The sequence below is a fragment of the Mytilus galloprovincialis genome, chromosome 1 (assembly GCF_965363235.1).
Source record: "Mytilus galloprovincialis chromosome 1, xbMytGall1.hap1.1, whole genome shotgun sequence".
Taxonomy (NCBI): Eukaryota; Metazoa; Mollusca; class Bivalvia; order Mytilida; family Mytilidae; genus Mytilus; species Mytilus galloprovincialis.
Window position 1 is genome coordinate 124391684 of NC_134838.1, and position 18332 is coordinate 124410015.

Genomic DNA, 18332 nt, shown 5'->3' on the forward strand with positions numbered 1-18332 from the left:
GGAAGGTTGGGATTGATTTTGGGAGTTTTGGTTCTAACAGTTTAGGAATTAGGGGCCAAAAAAGAGCCCAAATAAGCATTATTCTTGGTTTTCGCACAATAACTTTAGTTTAAGTAAATAGAAATCAGTGAAATTTAAACACAAGGTTTATGACCACAAAAGGAAGGTTGGTATTGATTTTGGGAGTTGAGGTCTGAACAGTTTAGGAATTAGGGGCCAAAAAGGGGCCCAAGTAAGCATTATTCTTGGTTTTCGCACCATAACTTTAGTTTAAGTAAATAGAAATCTATGAAATTTAAACACAAGGTTTATGACCACTAAAGGAAGGTTGGGTTTGATTTTGGGAGTTTTGGTCCCAACAGTTTAGGAATAAGGGGCCCAAAGGGTCCAAAATTGAACTTAGTTTGATTTCATCAAAAATTGAATAATTGGGGTTCTTTGATATGCCGAATCTAACTGTGTATGTAGATTCTTAATTTTTGGTCCCGTTTTCAAATTGGTCTACATTAAGGTCCAAAGGGTCCAAAATTAAACTTAGTTTGATTTTGACAAAAATTGAATCCTTGGGGTTCTTTGATATGCTGAATTTAAAAATGTACTTAGATTTTTGATTATTGGCCCAGTTTTCAAGTTGGTCCAAATCGGGTCCAAATTAAACTTTGTTTGATTTCATCAAAAATTGAATAATTGGGGTTCTTTGATATGCCAAATCTTATTGTGTATGTAGATTCTTAATTTTTAGTCCTGTTTTCAAATTGGTCTACATTAAAGTCCAAAGGGTCCAAAATTAAACTAAGTTTGATTTTAACACAAATTGAATTCTTGAGCTTTTTTGATATGCTGAATCTAAACATGTACTTAGATTTTTGATTATGGGCCCAGTTTTCAAGTTGGTTCAAATCAGGATCCAAAATTATTATATTAAGTATTGTGCAATAGCAAGAAATTTTCAATTGCACAGTATTCAGCAATAGCAAGAAATCTTCAATTGCACAGTATTGTGCAATAGCAAGAAATTTTCAATTGCACAGTATTGCGCAATAGCAAGAAATCTTCAATTGCACAGTATTGTGCAATAGCAAATATTTTCAATTGCACAGTATTGTGCAATAGCAAGAAATATCTAATTGCACAATATTGTGCAATAACAAGAAATTTTCAATTGATTGGAGTTATCTTTCTTTGTCCAGAATAGTAGTTGAATCAACTTAAATCATTGTTTTATACAATATACAATGTATATTCACTTTTACTACCAACTGATAAATTAAAACAATCTTTACCATTCAGTGATAACAAGCACCTTTTGTTACATTTTAATATTTTATGATGTATTTAAATGAGTAGTTATTGTTGCAAACTCCATTAGAAATTTGAATTGAGATCAGTTTTGGAAAATGGGAAAGGGAGGTGTGAAAAAAAAATGGGGGGGGGGGGGGTTAAATTTTTCTCATTTCAGATTTCATAAATAAAAAGAAAATTTCTTCAAACATTTTTTTGAGAGGATTAATATTCAACAGCATAGTGAATTGCTCAAAGGAAAAAAAAGTATTTTAAGTTCATTAGACCACATTCATTCTGTGTCAGAAACCTATGCTGTGTCAACTATTTAATCACAATCCAAATTTAGAGCTGAATCCAGCTTGAATGTTGTGTCCATACTTGCCCCAACCGTTCAGGGTTCAACCTCTGCGGTCGTATAAAGCTGCGCCCTGCGGAGCATCTGGTTATTAGATGTATCCATCTGATGAGTTAAGCCTTATTGTTGTCAATGTTTTTATTTGTTTTGATGCTTTATATGATTACAGGATATTTTCTAGTGTTTTACCTCTTATTTTTTACGTGGGAGGATCTTCAGAGGTCTCCACGTTTCACAGATTGCTTTGATGTGCAACGGCTGTTTTGCCAGACAAGCTGGGGCCGAGGGATGTCAGAGCACGTCCCATATCAAAAAGTAGATATTTCGTGGTATAAACTATGTTAATAACGAATAATTACTAAATAATCAATGTAAATTAATATATTTTCTTTCTATTACTGGTGTTGTGAGGAAGAAAGGTTAAAAAAAGTAACAAATATATTGGGATCTATGTAATTCATAAGTTCAAGATCACAAAGTCAAATGTTGTGTTATTTCTTTGCAAAACAAGGGCTGTGCAAATTTTGCCTGCTGTAAAAATATTGCAACAGTTAAGTGTAATGTAGGTTCATTAGCAGAAAGCTTTCTTGTGTTAAATTTTGAGTTATTGAACTTGCATGCTAAATATCCACTTTTTGATATGGACGTGCTCTGACGTCCCACAGTCTCAGCTTGTCTGGCAAAACAGCCGTTGGATGTCAGAGCAATCTCGGACAAGAGACAGGGTTGAGTCCTTCTGTTCTTTCCAACATAGGTTAACGTGTAGGATTCTCTTATCAATGAAAGCAGAATGCTATCAAAATGAAATTAAACAGTCATATGCATCACGGTTTGAACAATTAAAAAAAAAATCTGAAATTAGACCTCTTGCACTAAATTTATCGTTTAAGATCACATAAAAAGAGATTGTTATACAAGGCTCTAAGATGGAACACTTCATCTTTTGTACACATATATTCTTATTTAACACTGGAGGTATGCACCGTAAAATTCCTTTAACACAGTTTTGTTTTCCCAGTCAAAATTGTTGACGTTGTGATGAGGGAAAAAAATGGGCTTGGGAATGAATTTATAATGATTTTTTGGGATATTTCAAAATAGTTTTAGGGATATGGGATATTTGTAAAAAATATTAATTGGGATATTAGGGGTGAACATTATAGGGATACGGGATATTGGGATTAAAACTTAATGGGATATGGGATATTGATACCCCCCCCCCCCCTAAACAAGCCTCAGCTATGGTTAACGCTATTTTAGGGGGGGGGCAAAAAAACAATACCAGGGGCGGATCCCACGGATTTTAAAAGTGGATTCCAACCACATGCCCCCATTCGAAAGTATTGATCGTTAAAAATAAAGCGTTCCAACCCCCAGAACCCCCATCCCCTGGATCAGCCATGCACTCCTTTATCATTGAACACCACTAGACAAACTTTACTTTGTCTTTAATAAGTGCGGTGTCGGAGAATACAGAATATCTATCAATCCTGTTGATTTCATAGCTGCAATGTTTACAGATAGATGCTCCAATCAATGTTTGCCAAACACAAGTGTTGCATTGATTCACAGGGATATTACCGTCGATATCTGATTACAAATTTAAAACAAAACAAATTGCTAACATAGTGCGGTTTTATTACTATATTGTCTTTTTATATTGACCTTTTATAGTTGAATTAATACTAACGTCAAATTGATTTCACATTTTATATTTGAGATTAGCCACAAATCTTCCAGTATAAACGAGGGTTGAATGTTAAACAGTAGTTCGGAATCACACTATAATTGACAAGCAAAAACGCCAACAAAAGTGCTGGATTGGACTGACATGAAATATGAATGAATGAATTCATCAATGTGGACTCGGGAGGAAAATGCATGAAGAATCGTCAGTATCCCGCTATGGAGGTTATCAAAACTTATGAACCTACATCCTGTCAAGATACGTATATTTTGGCATTGCACAAAGCAAAAATATATAATACAGTAGTATATGTGTGACTCTTTGCACAAAGTTATGTACAATGTCAGAAAAATCTTAACTGTGTTTTTCAGAAACCGTGGGGCAAGAAGATATAAACCGAAGACTTCAAACGCTAAATCATTTGGTATGCCAAAAAGTAACACTAAATCCTTAGGTGGTGTAATGTTGAGCATTTTAGTTCGGATAATATGTCTTACTTAAGGCGAGTACTCTTAAGTCGGTATTATAGGGCTACATTGACATTGCCTTTTGGTAATGTGTTTCTGTGCTAACAACTCTTTAAGTCGGTATTATAGGGCTATTGCCTTTTGGTAATGTGTTTCTGTGCTAACAACTCTTAAGTCGGTATTATAGGGCTATTGCCTTTTGGTAATGTGTTTCTGTGCTAACAACTCTTAAGTCGGTATTATAGGGCTATTGCCTTTTGGTAATGTGTTTCTGTGCTAACAACTCTTAAGTCGGTATTATAGGGCTATTGCCTTTTGGTAATGTGTTTCTGTGCTAACAACTCTTTAAGTCGGTATTATAGGGCTATTGCCTTTTGGTAATGTGTTTCTGTGCTAATAACTCTTAAGTCGGTATTATAGGGCTATTGCCTTTTGGTAATGTGTTTCTGTGCTAACAACTCTTTAAGTCGGTATTATAGGGCTATTGCCTTTTGGTAATGTGTTTCTGTGCTAACAACTCTTTAAGTCGGTATTATAGAGCTATTGCCTTTTGGTAATGTGTTTCTGTGCTAACAACTCTTTAAGTCGGTATTATAGGGCTATTGCCTTTTGGTAATGTGTTTCTGTGCTAACAACTCTTTAAGTCGGTATTATAGGGCTATTGCCTTTTGGTAATGTGTTTCTGTGCTAACAACTCTTAAGTCGGTATTATAGGGCTATTGCCTTTTGGTAATGTGTTTCTGTGCTAACAACTCTTAAGTCGGTATTATAGGGCTATTGCCTTTTGGTAATGTGTTTCTGTGCTAACAACTCTTTAAGTCGGTATTATAGGGCTATTGCCTTTTGGTAATGTGTTTCTGTGCTAATAACTCTTAAGTCGGTATTATAGGGCTATTGCCTTTTGGTAATGTGTTTCTGTGCTAATAACTCTTAAGTCGGTATTATAGGGCTATTGCCTTTTGGTAATGTGTTTCTGTGCTAACAACTCTTTAAGTCGGTATTATAGGGCTATTGCCTTTTGGTGTTTCTGTACTAACAATGTTATAACGATCTGTGTCAATCTATTTCCAACTAATTTGTGTCTCGTCTGCGCCGAAAGTCGGAGAATGATAGACATATATAGATTACCAAATCTGGCAACTACTGTAAACTATGTATAAAGTTTTATATTTCAGAAGGTAGAAGACCTGAATGCTTCATCCATTGAATACAGGTACTTTATGTTACGAAGTTCCCGTCTATCATATGTCCATTGTCCTCAGTGACCCAAGTGTCGTGCTTCGGTGACTGCTTGAGAAAAAAAAATACAGTTTTTTTTTATCAAGTTTTAAAAATACTCACTTATTAGGAGTAATAGGATAACAAAGTATCGTTGGTATATGGATTCATTGCAAAGTCTACATGTCTGTCAGATTGAGTTCACCTGGCATCGACTTCATATCATGGACCAGTGATGAAAGTTAGTGGTTAAGTTCATATGGAACCATTGTAAGGTGTGCATGTCTGTCTGGCAGGGTTTATGTGATCTTGGGCTCATTTTCAAAGCACATTGGTCAATGATAAATTTTCGATCTTTTGTCAGTTTATCGGATACTATAAGCGATAGAACGATAGTAAGGCGTTAATGTCTGTCTGGATGAGTTTTGTGGCATGATCGAATCAGGAAACCATGCAATTGGATTTACCCTTGTTTCACTTCCAATATCAACACTGCCTAGTGCATGCATAACTCATCTGTTAAATTGAAGGTTCGTGGATACGGATTCAATGAAGTTGAAATATTCACTTGCAAGTGAATAACTCATTTACAATGTTTCTTAGCTTATTTTAACAGAAAATACTATTATTCATAGAATAAAAGTGTAACAAGCCCCTTTTGATTTTTCCCGATATATAATGAGCATAAACTAAGTCATTGCTGGCAATATGAATTTCAAAACCGTTTTTTAAGGTCTTTTTTCTGTTGGTGGTCATTATATTGACAGTTTTACTTTACAGCTGGAGAGTTAAATTGGGTTTAGTGGTTTACATTTATTTATCATAACGATTTGTCTCCATTATTTATCTTCTTTATTTGTGAATATTTAAACAATTTCATGGAGAAAAACAGCTTCAATTTTTCGAATTAACTGGGTTTCACCTATAATCCTTTTTTTCCCCCAAATATACAAACATGAATTGAAGACGTCCAAACAAACAATGATGTGTAGAAATAATGACATCCAATTCTTCATTTGTAAAGTTAAAGATCTAAAGGCAAATTTTGATTTAATTTTCCTTTCGCTTTTGTAAGATGATGAAAAGAAATGTGTTTCCCAATATTCTCATTTGCAGCACACCAAGACATATTTGAAATTTAATGGTCTGCTTACAAGGCTTGTGGGAAATCGATGGATGTTCACATGAATGAAAATGATTTTTGGCAAGGCATACATCATATATGTCTGTAACTATTGATTTCGTTTAGTTATGGAATTTTCTTTGATCGCATGGGTCGTTTTATTGAAGGCATTCATATTAGGTAAGATCTAATTAATTAATTTTTGCAAGCAGACTTTTTTTTTACAAAAAAAAAATGAATTACATCTTTGGTCTCTGTTGTTATTTTTAAATGATTTGAGATTCTTTATACTTTGAACAGCAAAGAAAAAAGACGAAAACAGAAACTTGCTTTAAAGATTTACTTGTATATTCCTGAATGATTATAGTTAAGGTCTTTCCTTTTACAAAAGGGAAAGACCTTACTGTATTTCTTCTGTTTATTATTATTATTATTATTAAGGTCTTTCCTTTTTCAAAAGGGAAAGACCTTACTGTATTTCTTCTGTTTATTATTATTAAGGTCTTTCCTTTTACAAAAGGGAAAGACCTTACTGTATTTCTTCTGTTTATTAAGGTCTTTCCTTTTACAAAAGGGAAAGACCTTACTGTATTTCTTCTGTTTATTATTATTATTAAGGTCTTTCCTTTTACAAAAGGGAAAGACCTTACTGTATTTCTTCTGTTTATTATTATTATTATTATTATTATTATTATTATTATTCTTTTTCCGCCAAACTTTGACAAATTTAGCCGCGTTAACCGTAAGACGTGTCGCTTTCATATTCACACTTTGTATCGGTGTCATGAATACCTATCCGGAACTCACCCTGTGAGTCGAAATATTTTGTCGGTTCGGAGTAATCCCTCCGAAACCCAAAAACCTTGTTATCGTTCCAACACCGTAACCGTAATAGGTAGAAAAAAAACAAAGGGTGAAATCTGTTAAGGACCAGACCCCGGTTCTTCGTTACATTTGGATCGAAAAGATTCAACGACTCATTGGTAGGGTTATGCCCCTATGAAAATTAACCGATGTCGGTTGGTCACCAAAACTCAGGAACCGTAAGTCGTAGACACCTAGGATCTTCACCAATCATCATCAATTCATGCATCTTTGAAAAATACCTCAAGGTCAAATTTGTATGTTGACCTTGACCTTTGACCTAACACCTTGTTATGGGATAATCTCAGAAACCATTATACTTACAGAAGTTTTAAATAGTGGAAAATGTTTGGGTCATTACGGCGCAACTTTGTTACATTTTGACCGAAGAGATTTGACCTTTCTATAAGGGGCATAACCCCTGTTTTAGGTTTCTGAAAAGACAAAATCAGCTTTTACTATATAACCAAAGGTCCTAGACCCTTGGGGTCTTCTGTAATGGCATTGGGGACTAATGACCTTGACAAAGGTCAAAAGGTCAAAGGTCAAGGTCATGTCCCAGATAGCGAATTTAGTGTTTTTAACCTTATATAAAGGATTTTTAGTGTGTTTTCGAGCGTTTTAAGGTTGACGTTGACCTTTTCAATACATTCTACGTCTGTTGGAACATGTATTTTACATTACAAAAGGAAAGACCTCTCAATTGTTCAAGAACAATTGACAGTTTAATTATTATTATTATTCTTCCGCCAAACTTTGACGAAGTTAGCAGCCTTAACCGTAAGACGTGTCGCTTTCATGTTCACACTTTGTATCGGTGTCATAAATATCTATCTGGAACTCACCCTGTTAGTCGAAATATTTTGTCGGTTCGGAGTAATCCCTCCGAAACCAAAAAACCTTGTTATCGTTCCAACACCGTAACCTTAATAGATAGAAAAAAAACGAAGGGTGAAATTTGTTCAGGACCAGACCCCGGTTCTTCGTTACATTTGATTCGAAAAGATTCAACGACTCATTGGTAGGGTTATGCCCCTTTGAAAATTAACCGGTGTCGGTGGACCACCAAAACTCAGAAACCGTAAATCGTAGAGACCTAGGATCTTCACCATTCATCAACAATTCATGAGACTTTCAAAAATACCTCAAGGTCAAATGTGTATGTTGACCTTGACCTTTGACCTAACACCTTGTTATCAGAACAACTCAAAAACCATTATACTTACAGAAGTTTTAAATAGTGGAAAATGTTTGGGTCATTACGGCGCAACTTTGTTATATTTTGACCGAAGAGATTTGACCTTTTTTTAAGGGGCATAACACCTGTTTTAGGTTTCTGGAAAGACAAAATCATCTTTTACTATATAACCAAAGGTCCTAGACCCATGGGGTCTTCGGCAATGACATTGGGGACTAATGACCTTGACAAAGGTCAAAAGGTCAAAGGTCAAGGTCATGTCCCATATAGCGAATTTGGTGTTTTTAACCTTATTTAAAGGTTTTTCAGTGTGTTTTAAAGCTTTTTAATACATTCTACGTCTATTTGAACATGTATTTTACATTACAAAAGGAAAGACCTCTCAATTGTTCAAGAACAATTGACAGTTTAATTATTATTATTATTATTATTCTTTTTCCGCCAAACTTTGACGAAGTTAGCCTCCGTAACCGTAAGACGTGTCGCTTTCATATTCACACTTTGTATTCGTGTCATGAATACCTATCCGGAACTCACCCTGTGAGTCGAAATATTTTGTCGGTTCGGAGTAATCCCTCCGAAACCCAAAAACCTTGTTATCGTTCCAACACCGTAACCGTAAGAGGTAGAAAAAAAACAAAGGGTGAAATTTGTTCAGGACCAGACCCCGGTTCTTCGTTACATTTGGATCGAAAAGATTCAACGACTCATTGGTAGGGTTATGCCCCTATGAAAATTAACCGGTGTCGGTTGACCACCAAAACTCAGAAACCGTAAGTCGTAGACACCTAGGATCTTCACCAATCATCATCAATTTATGTATCTTTGAAAAATACCTCAAGGTCAAATTTGTATGTTGACCTTGACCTTTGACCTAACACCTTGTTATGGGATAATCTCAGAAACCATTATACTTACAGAAGTTTTAAATAGTGGAAAATGTTTGGGTCATTACGGCACAACTTTGTTATATTTTGACCGAAGAGATTTGACCTTTTTTTAAGGGGCATAACACCTATTTTAGGTTTCTGGAAAGACAAAATCATCTTTTACTATATAACCAAGGGTCCTAGACCCATGGGGTCTTCGGCAATGACAATGGGGACTAATGACCTTGACAAAGGTCAAAAGGTCAAAGGTCAAGGTCATGTCCCATATAGCGAATTTGGTGTTTTTAACCTTATTTAAAGGTTTTTCAGTGTGTTTTAAAGCTTTTCAATACATTCTACGTCTATTTGAACATGTATTTCACATTACAAAAGGAAAGACCTCTCAATTGTTCAAGAACAATTGACAGTTTAATTATTATTATTCTTTTTCCGCCAAACTTTGACGAAGTTAGCAGCCTTAACCGTAAGACGTGTCGCTTTCATGTTCACACTTTGTATCGGTGTCATTAATACCTATCCAGAACTCACCCTGTTAGTCGAAATATTTTGTCGGTTCGGAGTAATCCCTCCGAAACCCAAAAACCTTGTTATCGTTCCAACACCGTAACCGTAATAGGTAGAAAAAAAACAAAGGGTGAAATTTGTTCAGGACCAGACCCCGGTTCTTCGTTACATTTGGATCGAAAAGTTTCAACGACTCATTGGTAGGGTTATGCCCCTATGAAAATTAACCGGTGTCGGTTGGCCACCAAAACTCAGAAACCGTAAGTCGTAGACACCTAGGATCTTCACCATTCATCATTAATTCATGTGACTTTGAAAAATACCTCAAGGTCAAATGTGTATGTTGACCTTGACCTTTGACATAACACCTTGTTATGGGATAATCTCAGAAACCATTATACTTACAGAAGTTTTGAATAGTGGAAAATGTTTGGGTTATTTAGGCGCAACTTTGTTACATTTTGACCAAAGAGGTTTGACCTTTCTGTAAGGGGCATAACCCCTGATTTAGGTTTCTGAAAAGACAAAATCAGCTTTTACTATATAACCAAAGGTCCTAGACCCATGGGGTCTTCAGCAATGACATTGGGGACTAATGACCTTGACAAAGGTCAAAAGGTCAAAGGTCAAGGTCATGTCCTATATAGCGAATTATGTGTTTTTGACCTAATTTAAAGGATTTTCAGTGTGTTTTAAAGCTTTTCAGTACATTCTACGTCTATTGGAACATGTATTTTACATTACAAAAGGAAAGACCTCTCAATTGTTCAAGAACAATTGACATTTTAATTATTATTATTATTCTTCCGCCAAACTTTAATGAAGTTAGCAGCCTAAACCGTAAGACGTGTCGCTTTCATGTTCACACTTTGTATCGGTGACATGAATACCTATCCAGAACTCACCCTGTTAGTCGAAATATTTTGTCGGTTCGGAGTAATTCCTCCGAAACCCAAAAACCTTGTTATCGTTCCAACACCGTAACCGTAATAGGTAGGAAAAAAACGAATGGTGAAATTTGTTCAGGACCAGACCCCAGTTCTTCGTTACATTTGGATCGAAAAGATTCAACGACTCATTGGTAGGGTTATGCCCCTATGAAAATTAATCGGTGTCGGTTGGCCACCAAAACTCAGAAACCGTAAGTCGTAGACACCTAGGATCTTCACCAATCATCATCAATTCATGTATCTTTGAAAAATACCTCAAGGTCAAATTTGTATGTTGACCTTGACCTTTGACCAATCACCTTGTTATGGGATAATCTCAGAAACTATTATACTTACAGAAGTTTTAAATAGTGGAAAATGTTTGGGTCATTACGGCGCAACTTTGTTACATATTGACCGAAGAGATTTGACCTTTTTTTAAGGGGCATTACCCCTGATTTAGGTTTCTGAAAAGACAAAATCAGCTTTTACTATATAACCAAAGGTCCTAGACCCATGGGGTCTTCAGCAATGACATTGGGAACTAATGACCTTGACAAAGGTCAAAAGGTCAAAGGTCAAGGTCATGTCCCGTATAGCGAATTATTTGTTTTTGACCTTATTTACAGGATTTTCAGTGTGTTTTAAAGCTTTTTAAGGTTGACCTTGACCTTTTCAATACATTCTACGTCTATTGGAACATGTATTTTACATTACAAAAGGAAAGACCTCTCAATTGTTCAAGAACAATTGACATTTTAATTGTTTTTGTTTTGTTTTTTTACTTCTCAATTATCTATCAATGTAACTCATTCATTCGTATTTGATGTACATATATGAGTTTTAATAAAAAATGACTCATCCTACAAATGTTACTTCCTGATGGGTCAGTGGATTGAGAAAGGGGAATCGAGTTTAGCATGAACACTTTTAAGATATGTCCTCGATCACCCTTTTGTGCCGCACGAAGAACGTTTTTCAGACAACGTTTTATTTTGTGTCTCTTTTCCCTTGACTCCAATGTTGTCTTTTTTCTACAACAAAATAACAATAAAGTATTGTTGTTGAAATTGGTATTTGCAAACAAATGAAGTATTTAATACCCGACACCCGTATACATGGCATATTAAGAGAGTTACTCTTATTTCTGTCAATCAGCATAAAAGATAGACAAATCCATCTCCAATAGTAAAAAATACGAAAGAATACACGAACATCAACCCACGAAACACTGTGTCGAAAAATAAAGATTTAGAAAAATGACTCAGACCATAAACTTGGGATTGAACCAGGCGCCCTGGGAGGTTTTGAGGTTCCTGGTCCAGTGGTGGCACCTGTCTTTCAATCATGGCAAGTAAAAATACGGTGGTGGGTTGTCTTTGGTGATGTAAACAACAAGTACAACATCTATTGATTGTTGTTTGTTTGAATAGTGACGGCTGATGGCAAATATTTATACGGTAGTCATACCGTATACGTATTCAGGACAATCACTGAAATAAGTATAGGTTCTGAAAAGAGAGTAGGTCGAATTGAAGTGTTAAAACTTAGACTGCAACTGAAAAAAACAGAAGTATTTTTGGATAGATGTAGTACTTTTTCCATGCTACTGACCACCTAAAAATGCCATCAATATTTGTAACAAAGAGCTTTTATTTTGTCGAGAACGAAGCACTGTCCCTACACGATTCTTTGGATTTAACATCCCCCATTCAAATAAGGTACTAGTATGTTAGCGATTTTACATGCTTCGGAGCAAATGCGACATTTTAGCATGAGGTTTTCTCTTTTGTCTTATTTTCAACAGACCCTAACCGTCAATTTTATATATATAATTCAAAACATGAAGTAAACCTCCTCTTATAAACCTTTTTATTTCTTGTTTACCATTAATGACTATTACACATTTATGCTAACATTTAAGTTGTAGGTATAAACTATACACCAGATGGTTGTGAGGAAGGTTGGTTGTACTATAACCAGATGTGTTATTTATACAGCCCTCACCCAGTCGACGCCATTGTCGCCAAGGATATATGTAGTACATACAAGGATTCTGTCTTAGCCAGTGTATGGAACGAGGAAGAAATGAGTTTTATAACAACCACACTACTTCCGGTTAGTATTATTTTTTATTATTTCCAAACCTATATAACAGTTTTTCAACCATTGAAAATAGTTTTTTTTTTAAATCAGATACATAGAGACAAAAAATGAAACTTAAATTATGTCCTCAAACTTGTAACTAAATAAGTTATTAGTTGTTTTTTTTTTTTTTTTTTTTTTTGTCTTATTAATAACTTAATACAAATAGACAAATATGTGAATTTCAAATGAATCATATCCAGTTCTAAAAGAATATATGTGATAAGGCTTATCAAGTCAACCGATATTTCATTTATAAAAACAGTCTAGTCGTGTTGTCCTGTATAACATGTAGAAGTCCAAACATTCAATAATAAATAAAAGAGAGACTGTTTTTTTTCTTCTTCGGCCATGATATACACGGTGGATCTGGGTTTTCGTGGTAGTAAAATATAATGTCATTCAATTTGCTTATTCAATTTTGCTTCATACGACTGAATATGGCTAGCTCATTTTTGGTCCATTTTCGGCTATAGATGCACAGTATTCTCTCCATCGAATTGCATTTATTTTGCTTTTATTATTTATTTGATTAGTTAATAAAATTATTGTGTATTGTGTGTTAACTATTTCAGCCTTTCACAAAGAATCTTGTATGGATAGGACTTATACCGAAACCAAACAAAGACAAAGAATGGATTTGGTTAGACGGATCCATGTCTGACATGGACAAAAATGGTAAGTTTAGATTGGTTGAATATTAAAAAGCTGCAAATGTGAAAATGGTAAGACTGTTTGATTGGAAGATTGTTTACAATGTTTGCAAATTATCCGGAGTCCATAGAAGATGTATTATAGTTTGCTTAATAATGCAATTCCGAGGGTTCGTGAATTGATGTGTTTATATAAACAGTACTTCTCGTGTAAATCATTGCTGTTTCCAGTATATTTAGGTGTAAATGAACTATAAGCAGTCTTAGAAAGAAAAAAAAAACACGACCCTGTGGAACTCTAAACTATAAATATCAAAAATCTTATAACGATGAAAAAAATGAAAACCTATTCATTTACATGGATCATATCTAAATTAATGTGCTCTATAAACAACATCGTCGTAAACATTTAAGATGTAATACCGGTATGTTGTGAGATTTTGCACGCAAACCCAAACTTGGAGACCAATTTTGTCTAGGTTTTAAGTAATATGTTGTAACGAAATCTCTGACATAATTATTTATCAGTTATACACAGGAAGTCTAATACACCATACTAGCGAACGAGTTGGTAAATATACATCGTATAGAAGTAAAAACCTACAAAATATCACTGCCGTCTCAAAAGTGTGAGGCCGAAAATACAAAAGGGACAATCTAGCATTTAACATTAATAATAGGGAACGAAAATTTTTAGATTTTTCGAATGGCCATTTGATTAAATAAAAAACTTCGGTTTGATAAGAACTTGTGAAAGAAAAGAGCCGTGGTGTAGTGGTTAGTGCATCGGACTACTAACAAAAAGGTTCCTGGTTCGATTCCCGTCTGGAATGAAAATTCCAGGGACTTAATTTTCGGCTCTCCCTTGACACCATTTGCGAGTATGGTCTTGAGGAAACAATGATAGTCCGTCGGAAGGGGACGATAAATGGCTTACCAGTGTTAAGAGAGAGCCATATCTCTTGCACGTTAAAGACACCCCTGTAGATTTCGAAAAAGAGCAGGCTAATGCCGCTACAGGGCAGCACTCGCACCCGCAAAGTGGAAAGGGATTAGTATAAGTTGCAAAACTTGTTTCCCAATCCACTATAAATAAATATGTTTAAACTAAAGAGTATTATAGAGACTAGACACTAGATATGAACCGAACCGAAAAGATCGCTAGAAGTAAGTAATTTATCTAACTGTCCTGATTTACTTTGTTGGATGGGCAGTCTATCTGACAGGTGAAAACCACGCTGTGAAGAAATAAAGAATGAGAATCAAGTTGTGTTACATATTTGTTTTTCGTTCATCTTTTTTTTACATAAATAAGGCCGTTGGTTTTCTCATTTGAATTGTTTTACATTGTCTTATCGGGGCCTTTCATAGCTCACTATGCGGTATGGGCTTTGCTCATGTTGAAGGCCGTACGGTGACCTATAGTTGTAAATGTCTTTGTCATTTTGGTCTTTTGTGGATAGTTGTCTCATTGGCAATCATACCACATCTTCTTTTTTATATACATAGTAAAAGAAGCAATTTATATACCAATACCAATACCAAATTGTTTATTATAGTGACATGTGTTTTATAACAATAAACAATATTTCAATAAGCGGTTTTAATTACATGTATCAACACCCGATCCTTTGGACCTATAAGTCACTTTAAACATTTTTGGCTGCGTTCATCCATAAAGACAACCAGACATGCACGCGTGTTACATACTTATAAAATTGAGAATGTAAACGGGGAATGTATCAAAAGAGACAACAACCCGACCAAAGAGTAGATAACAGTATAATTATATGTATATTATTTTTTTTTGTCTCATCTAGCTAGATATTTGTAAAATACCGGTATGCGACTGAATAGAGCAAAACAACCTCCTTGATAATATTTGTAACTAGCGGATTTGGCTATTTTTATGTACATTGCAATTTTTAATCTTTCAATGAAACATTTTGCTGTATAAACATGACCAGTTTGATTGCAGGAAATGCACCAAAATCCAATAAAGATATATGTGGAGCTCTGAATGCAGATGGAATTGTTGTCTTCAAAGAATGTTGGGGTAGACTTCCAGGCTTCATTTGTAAGAGTTGTAAGTACCTATTGTATATCTACTTCCCTGCTAGTTGTACGACTTTCATGAAAAGAAGTAAATAAGGTATATGATGTCTTTAGCTTTACGTAATCACATTATCATCGTATTGACTTCCCGAAACGGTGTAATAGTTTCTGTATAGAAAGAAAGATATGATAAAGAAATTAAATCCGATAAAAAAGATGAAGAAAACTCACAACAAACGAAGCGGATAGAGTTTTCATTTTTTTTTTTCCTCGTATGATATGTGGACTTGATTGTTAGTTACAGTCCATGAAAATATCTTTGTATTCTTTGTAGCATTAGCAATGGCATACATCGAAAGTGATCTGTTTAACAAGTCAGTTGCGAACCCACAGGAACCACCTACTCTGCTGTTTGAAAGAATATGGCCACCTAAACAACAGGATTTGACGCAGTATGTTAAACATATCGCCCATACGAAAGCTGTATCTCACGAGACTGACTGTGCGTTCTACTGTTCTCACGTGCCTGGCTGTAAAGCGTTCATCATCCAGTGTGCTATGGCATGGAAATGTAATCAGTACAACTGTGATCTTTACCAACCAACATCTTGAATACGGTTGATTGGTTAATATTCCGTCCAACTGTGTGCTGACTTTACAATTTTTCAAACTTATCGCAAATACAAATTAAAGATATGATTAATTTGATAATGTATTTTTGCTCTAAATTCTGTCATTTAAATGCAAATTGCGTGGACATGTTTAACAATGGATATGTAAAATAAGTGGCATTTTCTAAACTGTTTAGAGAAATTGTGGTTATATCGGAATCGCATGTCATTGACAATTTTATATGATTAAAACGAGATGTTGGATATACAAAAAAAAAAGATGGGCAACTTACAACTCATACCAGAGGGGAAGGGGTCACATACACAAAGGAAATAAAACAATAAGAGGTCAACATGTGGTCTTCAACAATAGACATGTTCCTTGACACTAAACCAGCTCTTAATACCCTCAAAACCTAGAAAAATTGTCAATAAACTAACTGAAGAGTAAAAGGGAGAAGCAAAAATCCAACCAACAGCAAGTTTTTTAGCAAAAAAAAAAAAAAAACCAACCCCAAAGACAACCCCTTCCAATAAAAAAAAACTCAACAAACTACAACAAAAACCAATAAAATATTTATTAAGTAGTATAGTTGTTCGATTTTATTTTGTTAACAACATGCTTGCAACGTTATTTGGATGTGTTTTCCAACTTTACGCCGACTTTTCCTTTTAGAGGAACTTAGCTGAGATACACATTATACACAAGATAAATATGTCTCTGGAGGAAGACTCCTTACAAAATTCTCTAATGAAAAATAAACAGTTGTTAGAATTAATCTGTACCTTCACAGTACATGAAGACACGATCGTGTATAATCACTACATGACTTCAGTCCTGGTCAGTGGAATAAACAAAACAGTAGTTTAGTTTTGTTTCAAATAAGAGCATCTTTATTAGTCCAAATTTTGGACTCCAAAACACATCAGACGCAAAGATAAAACAACGAGTAGAAAAATCGTCTTGTTTTGTTTTTTTATCAGAAAAGATTGATGAAACCTCCCGAGTGATTAGTTTTTGAATATTTATTAGTCAATCTTAAAATTATTTGTCTCACTTATTGAAACAGAACGATATTGCTGGTATATTAATATACATATAAATGACCATGTAGTTTTTGTCGAGCCTGCGACTTTTGTCGCAGAAAGCTCGACATAGGGATCCGGTGGCGGCGGCGTCGTGAGCTAACTTCTTAAAAGCTTTATATTTTAGAAGGTGGAAGACCTGGATGCTTCATACTTTGTAAATGGAGGCCTCATGATACGATCCGTCAGCCACATGTCCAATGTCCTTGACCTCATTTTCATGCTTCAGTGACTACTTGGAAAAAAGTTAAGATTTTTTTGTAATGTTAAATTCTCTCTAATTATAAGTAATATGATAATTATATTTGGTATGTGCGTACCTTGTAAGGTACTCATGCCAGCCAGGCAGTTTTCATTTGACCTCAATCTCAATTCATGGATAAGTAAACATGGTTAAGTTTTGGTGGTTAAGTCTATATAGTTATCAAGGTACCAGGATTATAATTTAGTACGCGCGTTTCGTCTACATAAGACTCATCAGTGACGCTCTTATCAAAATATTTATAGTTTACAATTTAAAAAGTTGAAGAGCATTGAGGATCAAAATTCCAAAAAAATGTGCCAACTGCAGCTATGGTAATCTATGCCTGGGATAAGAAAATCCTTAGTTTTTCGGTAAGTTCGAAGTTTTGTAAACAGGAAATTTATAAAAATGACCACATTATTGATATTCATGTCAACACCGAAGTGTTGACTACTGGGCTGGTGATACCATCGGGGACGAAACGTCTATATCTCAGATACTATAAGCAATAGGTCTAGTATAATAGTGTTGTAAGTTGTAAGATGTACATGGGAGAATGTGAATATATACGTTCAAACTCTTTTAGGTCATTTTTTAGTAGCAATAAACAAAAAAACTATGTCAATTGGACATGCTTTGATACTATATCTGCCCGTGAATTTTCACTAGATAACATTTTTGTTCGCTTTGGAGATTCCGTATATCGTCAGGTTATCGGAATTCCAATGGGGACTAACTGTGCACCACTTATTGCAGACCTGTTTTTGTATTGCTATGAGTTACAATCTATGACAAAAATCAGCAAAACCACGTCCACTTTTATTTTTGTCCATCTGATGAGTTAAGCCTTTTTCAACTGATTTTTATAGTTCGTTCTTATGTTGTACTGTTATACCACTGTCCCAGGTTAGGGGGAGGGTTGGGATCCCGCTAACATGTTTAACCCCGCCACATTATTTATGTATGTGCCTGTCCCAAGTCAGGAGCCTGTAATTCAGTGGTTGTCGTTTGTTTATGTG

At 34.9% G+C, this 18332-nt stretch overlaps 1 protein-coding gene across 1 annotated transcript; it reads left to right on the forward strand.

Moving 5' to 3' along the window:
* The first annotated feature begins 6197 nt into the window (after window positions 1-6197).
* LOC143057089 (regenerating islet-derived protein 4-like) lies at window positions 6198-16571 on the forward strand. The gene is made up of 5 exons (XM_076230319.1): window positions 6198-6314; window positions 12444-12637; window positions 13240-13342; window positions 15296-15403; window positions 15707-16571. Exons 1-5 carry the CDS (start codon window positions 6263-6265, stop codon window positions 15982-15984), a joined length of 735 nt encoding a protein of 244 aa, XP_076086434.1. The 5' UTR covers window positions 6198-6262; the 3' UTR covers window positions 15985-16571.
* The last annotated feature ends 1761 nt before the right edge of the window (window positions 16572-18332 follow it).